The sequence below is a fragment of the Notechis scutatus genome, chromosome 5 (assembly GCF_049901735.1).
Source record: "Notechis scutatus isolate UNSWTSFEM ecotype Mainland chromosome 5, rNotScu1.2, whole genome shotgun sequence".
Taxonomy (NCBI): Eukaryota; Metazoa; Chordata; class Lepidosauria; order Squamata; family Elapidae; genus Notechis; species Notechis scutatus.
In genome coordinates this window covers 3,976,029-3,988,944 of record NC_142013.1, presented here as the reverse complement: position 1 = coordinate 3,988,944, position 12,916 = coordinate 3,976,029, and the positions used below count along the sequence as shown (strand labels likewise).

The following is a 12,916-nucleotide window of genomic DNA, read 5'->3' as shown; positions in this document are numbered from 1 at the left end:
GGGCAGGGGTTGCCAACCAATAGGCCAGGGACCACTGATGGTCCACGAGAATATTTTGGAGGTCGGTAGAGAAATGTCACCCCCAAAGCAATTAATCCAGGCTGCGTGGGAACCCAAGGCTTGCATCGCTTGCATTGCGAACAACACGAGGTAGTGAGGGGAGGGGGGAAAGGGCAGAGGGGGGGAACTTGCCCCACTCACCCCACAAGTCTGGCCTGGCCACCAGGCTGCTTCTTTCCGCTTCTTTCTTCTTCTGCTTTTGGCTGCACGCAAGGAAAGCAGCAAAAGTCTTTCTTTCTCTCCCCCAAACTCTGCCAGAAATGAATCTTTGGGACCCTGCAAGGCCTCCTGCTCCAAGAGGCTGCGCCGGCAAAGGCTCATTTCTGGCAGAGTTTGGGGGAGAGAAAGAAAGATTTCTGCAGCTTCTGCTGCTTTCCTTGCATGAAGCCAAAAGTCTCTCTCTGTCTCTCTCCCCCTGAGAATGGAGCTGGAGATGGTATCCTGCGATCCCAAATAATGAATGATTGATCGGTAGGAAAACGGGGTGGGGGCTTTTCCTGCAGACTTTTTTGGGGAGATTTTCCCAGGGTCTCTGGTCCACGGGATTTAAATTTATGAGTTTGGTGGTCCCTGAGGTCCAAAAGGTTGGCAACTCCTGGATTAGGGCAGGGGAGGGTGGATGGAGCCAAATGATCGCTGGAACTACCGGCTCGCCTGAACCGGTCCAAACTGGCTGAATCCCACCCCTGCTTACAACCATTCATTCAGTGACTGTTCGAAGTTACAGCGGCCCTGAAAAAAGGGACATATCTCTGATGCAACCTGCCATCATCTTGATTTTTTTGGACATCTGGGCACACACCGCTTTAGTGTGTCAGTGAGAGACAGTCCCATTATCACTTACCATTCTAGTGTCCCAAAAGTGCTTTTTTTTTTTCAAGAGGCAACTGGATTTTCTGGCTGTCATGCCCCTGTCGGAGTCTTTCAACAGTTTCCAAGAAGGCTCCATACCTATCTGCACCACTAAGGGGACCCTGAGGACACAGGTAAACCTCCAAGTGGCCTCAACGGCTCTGTCAAAGGATGCAAATGACCAGCTTGTCTGCAAGGAGTATCAATCCTTCCATTCTCCACTATCCAGTCAGAGCTGAAGAAGCTTCTTGGATAAGAAGCAAAAGGTCTTCAAAAGTAAAAACAAGGAAGTTCAGTTGCCTCCTGAAAAAGCATCTTTGGGACAACCATGACCTGGATGACGGAGAATCTCTACAGACTTTTAACTATACAATTTGGGATAGACATCCTTTGAACGGTGTGGGAGGAGGAACGGATTTCCAGAGAGAAAATTGCAGGCTACAGGAACCATTTGCACTACTCAGGTGACCCTGAGGACACAGATAAACCCCCAAGTGGCCTCAACAACCCTCTAAAAGGATGCAAATGACCAGCTTGTCTGCAAGGAGGATAAATCCTTCCCTTCCTCACCATCCAGAGCTGAAGAAGCTTCTTGGATAAGAAGCGAAAACGTCTTCAAAAGAAAAACCAGCAAGTCCAGTTGCCTCTTGAAGAAAAAAAAAAGCACTTTTGGGACAACCATGGATGATGGAGAATCACCACCGACATTTACCATTCTACTGATTTTGGTGTTCACGAAAGTTAGGTCATCTAAAGTCAGGAATAGCCTCTGTGATCCTTTCACGAATCGGCGGTTGCGGTTACTGTTTCTGAAAAAGAGATCAAAAAACATGCATAAGTCTTTGGCCACTGTCCATGGCCCTATAACTGTGTATTGTTTTTTATTCTATTTATTTATTTGGATCCCGCCTTTATTATTTTTACAAATAACTCCAGGTGGTACTGAATATACCCGACACATATCCATTGTCAACTCATCAAACATTCCTAGGCCTGTTTTAGTAGTTGCCATAAAAAAAGGGGGGGGGAGAGGAAGGAAATCTGGAAGAGCAGTGCAGCCGTTTGGAAGCGGAAGTACGTTCCAACTCTTATCTTGAAAAGATTGTAACTAAAATACCAGAGCTTTTGCCCACAAATATTTTTAATTGGAGAATGTGATTGATGACACTCAGCCCGTAATTGGAGAACGTGGTTGATGACACCCAGCCCATAATTAGAGAAGGTGAATGATGACAACCAGCCCGTAACTGGAAAACGTGGTTGATGACACCCAGCCCATAATTAGAGAACGTGGTTGATGACACCCAGCCCGTAATTGGAGAACGTGGTTGATGACACCCAGCCCATAATTAGAGAAGGTGAATGATGACACCCAGCCCGTAATTGGAGAACGTGGTTGATGACACCCAGCCCGTAATTGGAGAATGTGGTTGATGACACCCAGCCCATAATTGGAGAACGTGGTTGATGACACCCAGCCCGTAATTGGAGAATGTGGTTGATGACACCCAGCCCGTAATTGGAGAATGTGATTGATGACACCCAGCCTGTAATTGGAGAACGTGGTTGATGACACCCAGCCCGTAATTGGAGAACGTGGTTGATGACACCCAGCCCGTAATTGGAGAATGTGGTTGATGACACCCAGCCCATAATTGGAGAAGGTGAATGATGACACCCAGCCCATAATTAGAGAACGTGGTTGATGACACCCAGCCCGTAATTGGAGAACGTGGTTGATGACACCCAGCCCGTAATTGGAGAATGTGAATGATGACACCCAGCCCGTAACTGGAGAATGTGGTTGATGGCACCCAGCCCGTAATTGGAGAACGTGATTGATGACACCCAGCCCGTAATTGGAGAACGTGATTGATGACACCCAGCCCGTAATTGGAGAACGTGATTGATGACACCCAGCCTGTAATTGGAGAACATGATTGATGACACCCAGCCCGTAATTGGAGAACGTGATTGATGACACCCAGCCCGTAATTGGAGAACATGATTGATGACACCCAGCCCATAATTGGAGAACGTGATTGATGACACCCAGCCCGTGAACGGTATTTTCGGAAAAACAGGAAGTGATGAAACGGGGCTAGTTTTCGGCCTGCAAAGCTTGCAGAAGCCTGCAGAAGCCTTCCTCAAGCCTTTGGGAGGCTGAAAAAGGCCTCAAATCGGCTGAAAATCAGCTGTGAGGCGCAGTGCAGGTAAGGAGGCGGCAGGATGTGGGTGGGGTGGGTGGGGGGATTGTGCGTGCATGCGTCGGGGACGTGGGGGGCTATGCATTGCCTTCTGAGTGCTGGCAAGGGAGCGCGAGCATGTAAGCGCGCTCACAATTTTTGGCACAGGAGCCCAAAAGGATTAGCCACCGCTGAGATATAGGAGGAGTCCAACTGCACTGGGTTCATAATTTTGCATTATGATTATTATTTTTATTTTTCAGAGGTGAGGCAGGAAGCCAGTAAATTGCCTCTCCTGGCTTGTATTGTCACGGGAATCCCAACATCTGGCTTGCAGTAATTGCCCTTTTAAATTTCTTTACTTAGCACAATTTATTTCCTGAAATCATTAGCTAATTGGGCCACCCAGAAAAGCTGCTGAGAGAGAGAGATAAAGGATGCTCAGGTCCTGGCCGTGAGCAAAATCCGGAGTGGATTCCTGTTTGAGGATGGATCGAGACCAATCATGTCCTTGTGAAGATGGGTCTGTCTGCACGGTGAGGTCAAAAGAGTCAAGATGGCGTCCCCAGCAACTTGGGCGAAGCTCTTCCTGCTTTTTAGGCCCCACGCAAATAAGGCGAAGTTTCAACCCCACCGCTGTGCCTTCCATCTTAACTTTTGCACTGCTTGATTGCAATGATTATAAAATATAACTAGCATCTACAGATAGCTCTCCACTTATAATCATTCATTTAGTGACCATCCAAAGTTACAATCATCACCATCCTCTTTTAACAACCCCATAATCCCTTGCATTGGATTGGAGTCTTGGGCAACTGAATGGAGCGAACAGCAGAGTGTTTTAATGGCTGGATGCCCTACCCGTTGCCAGTATGGAGTTTTGTTCGGATATATTCTCATTGTGCCCGGAGAGAGAAATATCTGTCTCTCCCTAGGATCGAACTCACGGCCTCCTGATCGTGAAGCAAGAGCTCTGCCTCTCAGGCCACCACACGACTCCTACCAATCCAAATTACAACGGCATTGAAAAATGCTGACCTGGTGAGGCGCGTCAGGTACAGGCCGAAGAGAAGCAGAAAGAGAGGCGGCGAGAGGAGTAGAATCACGATCCGCAGTCCTATATCTGGCCAAACAAACAGAGATCAAACAGCAATGGCTTAGAGTGGCAAGGACAGATCATCGTCGACTTAACAACCATTCGTAAAGGAGAATGTTTGCAACTTGGGAGTTGAACTGTGAGGTCCTTGGTGCTCTCTGGAGCGTGCTTCTTTTCTTGCAGCCGTTTCATGACCTGACTAGGGAACATCCTCAGTCTAGAAGGGAGTGGGGTTTATGAGGAGGAGGAAGAGGAAGAGGAAGAAGAGGGGTTTGCTCCCAGTTTATACTCCCCGCTGCTTTCTAACACTGATGAAGTTACCTAGCTTGGATTATGAAATGTCTGCAAGAAAACAATCAAACTCAGAGAGCACCAAGGACCCGTCATTGTCATAGTCATCGTTGTCCTCCTCCTCCTCCTCCTCCTCCTCCTCCTCCTCCTCCTCCTCCTCCTCCTCCTCCTCCTTTCCACAAATCCCATCCTCTTCTAGTACTGATGATGTTACCTAGTTGGGTAATAAAATGTCTGCAAGAAAACAATCAAACTCAGAGAGCACCAAGGACCCGTCATTGTCATAGTCATCATTGTCCTCCTCCTCCTCCTCCTCCTCCTCCTCCTCCTCCTCCTCCTCCTCCTCCTCCTCCTCCTCCCTCCTCCTCCTCCTCCTCCTCCTCCTCCTTTCCACAAATCCCATCCTCTTCTAGTACTGATGATGTTACCTACTTGGGTAATGAAACATCTGCCAGAAAACAAACAAGTTTAGAAAGCACCAACAGTCCCACATTATTCCCCCCCTCCTCCTCCTCCTTTCCTCTCAACCCTCTTCCTTTCTATCATGGATGACGTCACCTAGTTGGGTCATGAAACATCTGCCAGAAAACACCAAGCTCAGAGAACGCCCGGGATCCCTCATTGAAAACCCCGCTTAAGTTATTGCCTTCGTGGTTTGGTTGATTGGTAACCCCGTTTCAAGATGTTATAAACCAGCGGTGGCTAACCTTTGGGGGCTCCTGTGCCAAAAAAATTGTGCACGCACTTGTATGCGCGTGCTCGTGCGCCAGCACCCAGAAGACAATGCGCATCGTCCCACGCCCCCTATGCATTCGCGCACAATCCCCACCCTCCCCCACCACCCCTTACCTGCACTGCGCCTCACAGCTGATTTTCAGCTGGTTTGAGGCCTTTTTCGGCCTCCCAGAGGCTTTAGGAAGGCTTCTGCAGGCTTTTCAGGCTGAAAACTAGGCCCGTTTCATCACTTCCGGTATTTCCGGAAAAACAGGAAGTGATGAAATGGGCCTGGTTTTTCGGCCTGGAAAGCTTGCAGAAGCCTTCCTGAAGCCTCTGGGAGGCCGAAAAAGGCTTCAAACCAGCCCAAAATCAGCTGTGAGGCGTGCCCATATGCAGTGAGGTAAGTTTACCTGCAGCTCTCGTGCCAGCACAAATGGCTCTGCGTCCCACCTGTGATGCATGTGCCATAGGTTCCCCATCACGGTTATAAACCATTGTTCCATTAAAAGAGAACGTCCAATTGTATGGAAGCGACCATTCCCAGCACTGGGAAACTGGGAATGGTAGTCCCTAAGCAGGAAAATGAGCCGGAGAAAGCTCTCGGCATATTTCATCATCTCCTTTTTAACAACCCCCCCATAATCCCTTGCAGGGTGGAGTCTGGGCAACTGAAAGGAGCCAGCAGTGTGTTTTAATGGCTGGATGCCCTTCCTGTCCCCAGTGTGGAGTTTTGTTCAGAAGATATATTCTCATTGTACCGGGAGAGAGAAATATCACTGCACCACTCAAAGCTTTTGGCCTATTGGCAGGGTAATCATTGTGCAAATGGTTTGTTCTTCCCATGGTGGGATATACTAACACGCGTCATCTCTTTGGCAGAGGACGTCAGGTTCAAACCAGCAGGCCGAATCAACTGGGGGTGATGCCCCCCCAGGGAAGTGGATTGCCCTCCCCAGGGGCTGCATCATGCCCGAAGATGCCGCCAGCAGGTAGGTGGGGTACAGGTGACTTTCTTTGCCATCCGTGTCCAGAATCACGTATCTGGCCAGCGGCTGTCCTTTGCTGTCGACTTGGATCCGGTGGCTGAAGCCAGCAAAGTCCAAATTTCTGACATGATGAGTCAAGTTTGTTCCAAAGAGTTCGGAAGTTTGGGGCCGGGCTATCTTGGCTAGGACTTTTGCAAGCAGGTAAATGGCATCATAGATTGTCCCAAAAAGTGGAGTGACCTGCAGAAAAACACAAGCCACAAACAACAGGCTTTTGGTATTTATCTTGTCTACATCCTACCTTTATTTTATTTATTTATTTATTTGATTTGCCAATTGTTTACAAGATAATAAGTATAAATGTATACATAGTTGTGAATACATGAAATGGTTACATATAAGAAAAATAAAACAATAAGAGAAACAATAGGACAGGGACGGTAGGCACGTTGGTGCGCTTTATGCACGCCCCTACAGACCTCTTAGGAAAGGGGTGAGGTCAATAGTAGACAGTCTAAGGTTAAAGTTTTTGGGGTTTGGGGAAGAAACTACAGAGTCGGGTAGAGTATTCCAGACATTGACCACTCTATTGCTGAAGTCGTATTTCCTGCAATCAAGTTTGGTGCGGTTTACTTTGAGTTTGTATCTATTGTGTGCTCTTGTGTTGTTATGGTTGAAGCTGAAGTATTCATTGACAGGTAGGACATTGCAATGTATGATTTTGTATACCATGCTTAAGTCAGACCGAAGACGGCGTAATTCAAGGTTTTCTAGTTCTAGAATTTCAAGTCTGGTGGCATAAGGTATTCTACAGCGAGTAGAGGAGTGGAGAACTCTTCTTGTGAAATATTTCTGGACTTTCTCAATTGTGCTAATATCAGATACGTAGTGTGGGTTCCAGACTGATGAACTGTATTCGAGTATTGGTCTAGCAAATGTTTTGTATGCTCTGGTTAGTAGTGTGATATTACCAGAGAAAAAGCTACGTAGGATTAGGTTAACAACTCTTAATTATTATTTAATTATTATTTGTACAAATAACTTAATTATTATTTGTACAAATAACCCAAGGTAGCAAACATATCCAAACCACCTTCCTCCTCCTGTTTTCTCACACAGCAACAATCTTGTGAGGAGCTTTCCTGTCTAAGGTGGGACTAGAACTCACCATCTCCTGGTGATTGGCTCAAAGTCACCCAATTGGCTTTCATGCCTAAGGCGGGACTAGAACTCACCGTCTCCTGGTGATTGGCCCAAAGTCACCCAGCTGGCTTTCATGCCTAAGGTGGGACTAGAACTCACCGTCTCCTGGTGATTGGCTCAAAGTCATCCAGCCGCCTTTCATGCCTAAGGCGGGACTAGAACTCACTGTCTCCTGGTGATTGGCCTAAAGTCACCCAATTGGCTTTCATGCCTAAGGCGGGACTAGAACTCACTGTCTCCTGGTGATTGGCTCAAAGTCATCCAGCCGCCTTTCATACCTAAGGCGGGACTAGAACTCACTGTCTCCTGGTGATTGGCCCAAAGTCACCCAGGTGGCTTTCATGCCTAAGGCGGGACTAGAACTCACAATCTCCTGGTGATTGGCTCAAAGTCATCCAGCCGCCTTTCATGCCTAAGGCAGGACTAGAACTCACTGTCTCTTGATGATTGGTCCAAATCACCCAGCAGCTTTCATGCCTAAGGCGGGACTAGAACTCACAATCTCCTGGTGATTGGCCCAAAGTCACCCAGGTGGCTTTCATGCCTAAGGCGGGACTAGAACTCACTGTCTCCTGGTGATTGTCCCAAAGTCACCCAGGTGGCTTTCATGCCTAAGGCGGGACTAGAACTCACCGTCTCCTGTTGATTGGCCCAAAGTCACCCAGGTGGCTTTCATGCCTAAGGCGGGACTAGAACTCACAGTCTCCTGGTGATTGGCTCAAAGTCATCCAGCCGCCTTTCATGCCTAAGGCGGGACTAGAACTCACTGTCTCCTGGTGATTGGCCCAAAGTCACCCAATTGGCTTTCATGCCTAAGGTGGGACTAGAACTCACCGTCTCCTGGTGATTGGCTCAAAGTCACCCAATTGGCTTTCATACCTAAGGCGGGACTAGAACTCACTGTCTCCTGGTGATTGGCCCAAAGTCACCCAGGTGGCTTTCATGCCTAAGGCAGGACTAGAACTCACAATCTCCTGGTGATTGGCTCAAAGTCATCCAGCCACCTTTCATGCCTAAGGCAGGACTAGAACTCACTGTCTCCTGGTGATTGGTCCAAATCACCCAGCAGCTTTCATGCCTAAGGCGGGACTAGAACTCACAATCTCCTGGTGATTGGCTCAAAGTCATCCAGCCGCCTTTCATGCCTAAGGCAGGACTAGAACTCACTGTCTCCTGGTGATTGGTCCAAATCACCCAGCAGCTTTCATGCCTAAGGCGGGACTAGAACTCACTGTCACCTGGTGATTGGCCCAAAGGGGTTTTGTCGGGACAAGGAGTTGGCTTCATGCTTTTGGGAAGCCTAGGTCAGAACACCTGGTACCAATCTATCTAGATTGGTTAGATTTTGCCTAGAGCTACTGTGTGAATCCAGAAAAGGCAGGATTTCTATAACTAGGTTAATTGTATTGTGTGAAGGCAGCCAGGTTGAAAATTCGGTAGGACTACGACATCCTCGGGAATATATTACAGCTACATACTGAATGAAGGACTTCAAGGTACAGGTAGCCTTTGACTTACAGCCGTTCATTTAGTGACTGTTTTAAGCTACAACGGCAGTTGGAAAAAAGGACTTTGACCATTCTTCAGATTTACGACCGTTGCAGTCTCCCCGTGGTCATGTGATCAAAACTCAGACGCTCGACATAAACTCGTCTCGTATTTATGACGGTTGCCGTGTCCTGGGAGTTTTGTGTTCTCCTTTTGCGGCCCCCCAGCAAGCAAAATCAAAAGGGCTGCCAGATTCACTTAACAACCGCATTACTAACTTAACATCTATGGCAATTCACTTAACAACGGTGTTCATGAAGCAAGTTCATAAAATGAGTCAAAGCTCCCCTGCCTCGCTTAGCACCAGAAATTTTGGGGCTCAATTTTTGGGAGTTTATAAATCAAGGACTACCTGTAGACGAGACTGACCTGTTCTGGTTCCAAATTTGCTTTTATTTCGCCTTTTTCTTTGGCCGCTCGGAAAGCTTCGTAGAAATTCCGTTCTCCAGACTGCAAGGTAATTGTCAGCACCGCGTCATAAGCCTTCCGGAAGGCGCCATCGTTTTCCAGAAGGAAGTGGGAATGGTTTCCGTAGGGGAGGCCGTAGAAGAGAGTGTCGTAGGGCACGAAGACATACCTGCCATCAGCCAGTCCCAGTTCCTGGGCTTTCTTTAGAAAGACCGCTTGGTCCTCCCCTCCAATGAGAGCAGACGGCATGCAGAGGAGAAGGGCTGAGAGGAGGAAAGGAAGGGGTTAACGCTTTCTGCTAACACAGGAAAGGAAGTGTCCTGCCCCTGTCAGAGTCTGAATCCAGACTCCGAGGAGGAAGACGAACAGCTGTCAGGGAGTGGGAGTGTGGCTCTGTTGGCTGTGGAGGAAACTGGGGAAGGGCAAAGTCCGGCTGGGCAGAGCAGGAAAGAGGTAGAACAAGGGAGAGGGAATTCAGAGGAAGACCCAGGCTCACCCCCCTCTTCATCTTAAGGCATGCAGGGAGGAACGGAGAAGGAAGCAACGTGGGTTGCATGGCTTACGGGCGAGGAAAGGGCCCTGATTCCCTTCATTAGCTGAGCTGGGAATGAGAGTTAAAAAGAGATGCATGCTGAGTGCGGCATCTGCTGGGAACAAACGTGATTTTATCTTGTATGGACTTTGGTTATCTGCGTTCCTGGCATCCTCCCAACCGTGTTATTGCCGTGCCTTCACATCTGAAATTCTTGCTCCTGCCCTGCCGGACTAATGACCTCATTTTGCCTTGATTGGAGTTTAAGTTACAGTTTGTGTTGCTCATGTTTTGGACTTGTATTCCCTGCAGCCCAAGGCTGTTCCTGGGAGAGTTTTTTCTCCAGCCAGAAGGTAACCAGGACATTGGGGGCAAAGTTGGAGCTAATAAAGGGACTCTTATTGATTATCTGACTGTGTTGCCTTTGTGCCACGCCCCTTTGGGTCATCACAGAAAGGGGGAAAAAAAGCAGAACTAACTGAATAACAGAGTTGGAAGGGACCTCGGAGGTCTTCTATTCCAACCCCCTGCAATAGGACGAACATCCATCCCACAATTAAAGTTTCAAAGCTCGGTGGGAGACTTGAATGTTGTTACAGGCAGTCCTTGGCATACAACCATAATTGAGTCCCAAATTTCGTGAGATATCGGTTAAGTGAGTTTTGCTCCAACTTACGACTTTCCTTGCCACATTCGTTAAGGGAATCACCGCCCTTGTTAAGTGAGTCACACGGTTTGTTAAGTGAACCCTGGCTTCCCCGTTGACTTTGTTTGTCAGAAGGTCGCAAAAGGGGAATCATGTCACTCCCGGGGACACAGCGACCGTCATAAATATGAAGCAATTGCCAAGCCTCTGACTTTTGATCACATGACCCTGGGGAGGCTGCAGTGGTTGTAAGTGTGAAAAACAGCCATAAGTCACTTTTTTCCAGCTACAAAACTTCAAGCGGTCACTAAATGAATGGTATAAGTTGAGGACTACCTGTACTCCGTTTCTAACTTGTTGGTGAGTTTTGCTCTATTTTTCCACTGAGCATCGGTGTCCTTAGAGTGTCACAAGCTGCAGTCAGCAAAATATGATTTGCTTAATTTTTAACACATTCACAGGGAGGGGGGAGGGAAGGACAGAGGGAGGGAGGAAAGAAGGAAGGAAACAGGAGGGGGAGGAGAGAAATAGGGAGGGAGGAAGGAAGGAAGGAAGGAAGGAAGGAAGGAAGGAAGGAAGGAAGGAAGGAAGGAAGGAAGGAAGGAAGGAAGGAAGGAAGGAAGGAAAAGAGATGGGGAAAGGGAAAAAGTAGAGGAAGAGAAAGAAGGAAGGAAGGAAACAGGAGGGGGAGGAGAGAAATAGGAGGAAGGGAGGAAGGGAGGGAGGAAGGAAGGAAGGAAGGAAACAGGAGGGGGAGGAGAGAAATAGGAGGAAGGGAGGGAGGGAGGGAGGGAGGGAGGGAGGAAGGAAGGAAGGAAGGAAGGAAGGAAGGAAGGAAGGAAAGAGATGGGGAAAGGGAAAAAGTAGAGGAAGAGAAAGAAGGAAGGAAGGAAACAGGAGGGGGAGGAGAGAAATAGGAGTAAGGAAGGGAGGGAGGGAGGGAGGGAGGGAGGGAGGGAGAAAGGAAGGAAGGAAGGAAGGAAGGAAGGAAGGAAAAGAGATGGGGAAAGGGAAAAAGTAGAGGAAGAAAAAGAAGGAAGGAAGGAAACAGGAGGGGGAGGAGAGAAATAGGAGGAAGGAAGGAAGGAAGGAAGGAAGGAAGGAAGGAAGGAAGGAAGGAAGGAAGGAAGGAAGGAAGGAAAAGAGATGGCAAAAGGGAAAAAGAAGAGGAAGAAGGAAGGAAGGAAATAGAAGGAGAGGAAGAGAGGGAGGAAGACCAAGATCACTTCCACCCACACTGACAGGGCAAGCCATCAGTATATAAGCAGAGAGCAACCCCCACTCCCTTTTAGCACTGATGATGCTATCTAGTTGGGTAATTAAACGTCCGGAAGAAAACTACCAAGCTCAGAGACCCCCAAGGACCCTGGGCTCCAAATATTTGCTTCCAATTGAATCTTGAGAGGTTTTTTCCAAGACATTAGTGAGATATTGGTGGGTCCTGATCAACCTCCATTCCGCTAACTTCCCGTCCAGATCACTTCTCCGCTTACCTTTGATGTTTCCAGCAGCTTCTACCTTGGTCCAAGCCTCTTCTACTTTTTCTGCTTCCGTCCCGGTGGAGGTAACAAGAGCCACAGGTAGCCCACGGCTTCTGAGAACGCTAGCTAGCTTGTGGGCTACGTCCACCCAAAAGCCCCCTTTAGAAGAGATGATGCCCACATGAGCCCAGTTGAAATATCTCAACACGGTGAGGAGGACGGTAGCCGCAGATGGCAAAGTTCTGATAAACCACGGTTGGTTCCTTGGTTGGTCAAGGTCATCGTTTAGACAGGCCCAAGATAACATGGGTTGGTTCCAACCTTGGGCTAGCAAAGAGGCGGCCTCACAATAACTAGGGTTCAACGGTCCTACGAAGGCTGACCCGTTCTTGGAGGACTCGACGAAGCGCGCCATTGCTTTCCAAGTCTGGAGATCTTCTTCCAACAATACGTAATCCAGGGGATGGACCGCGGCAAGGGAAGGATCCTTCTTGATCCTCTCCATCGCTAGTTGAGTGGCAACTTCAGGTAGGGCGTTGGAGAAGAAGGAGTCCAAGGACCAAGGTCCCACCAGACCGATCTTAAGGGCCGGACAACAGGCTGGAGAAAGTATCAGGACCATCCCTAAGAGGATAACTCTGTGAAGGTTGAAGAAGATCCAGGAGGGCCACCTGACATATGAAGAGAAGACATGCTTATCGGCCATTGCGTTCCCAGCTCAAGAGGCCAAGCCAACCATCGCTAAGGACGACCAACCTGTTGAAGGATGGGGGCGGGAATTAAAAGACAGGGCTGAGAGATTCGCGTTGGATGAGTAGGTTGTAAGTACGAGAGCCGCGGTGGCGCAGTGGTTAGAGGGCAGTACTGCAGGCTACTTCTGCGGGTTGCCAGCAGTAGGGCAGTTCGAATC

At 48.5% G+C, this 12,916-nt stretch overlaps 1 protein-coding gene across 1 annotated transcript in view; it reads right to left on the bottom strand.

Annotated features, from left to right (window-relative positions):
- The window catches only part of LOC148130346 (retinal guanylyl cyclase 2-like), a 44,154-nt gene extending 31,442 nt beyond the window's left edge, over positions 1-12,712 (bottom strand). Inside the window, exons 1-5 of the mRNA XM_087967518.1 lie at positions 12,019-12,712; positions 9,309-9,610; positions 6,062-6,428; positions 4,137-4,221; positions 1,625-1,721 (exon numbers count right to left, since the gene is read on the bottom strand). Coding sequence (XP_087823644.1) covers positions 1,625-1,721; positions 4,137-4,221; positions 6,062-6,428; positions 9,309-9,610; positions 12,019-12,712 — 1,545 coding nt within the window. The remainder of the gene's footprint in view (positions 1-1,624; positions 1,722-4,136; positions 4,222-6,061; positions 6,429-9,308; positions 9,611-12,018) is intronic.
- Between the last annotated feature and the right edge of the window lie 204 nt (positions 12,713-12,916).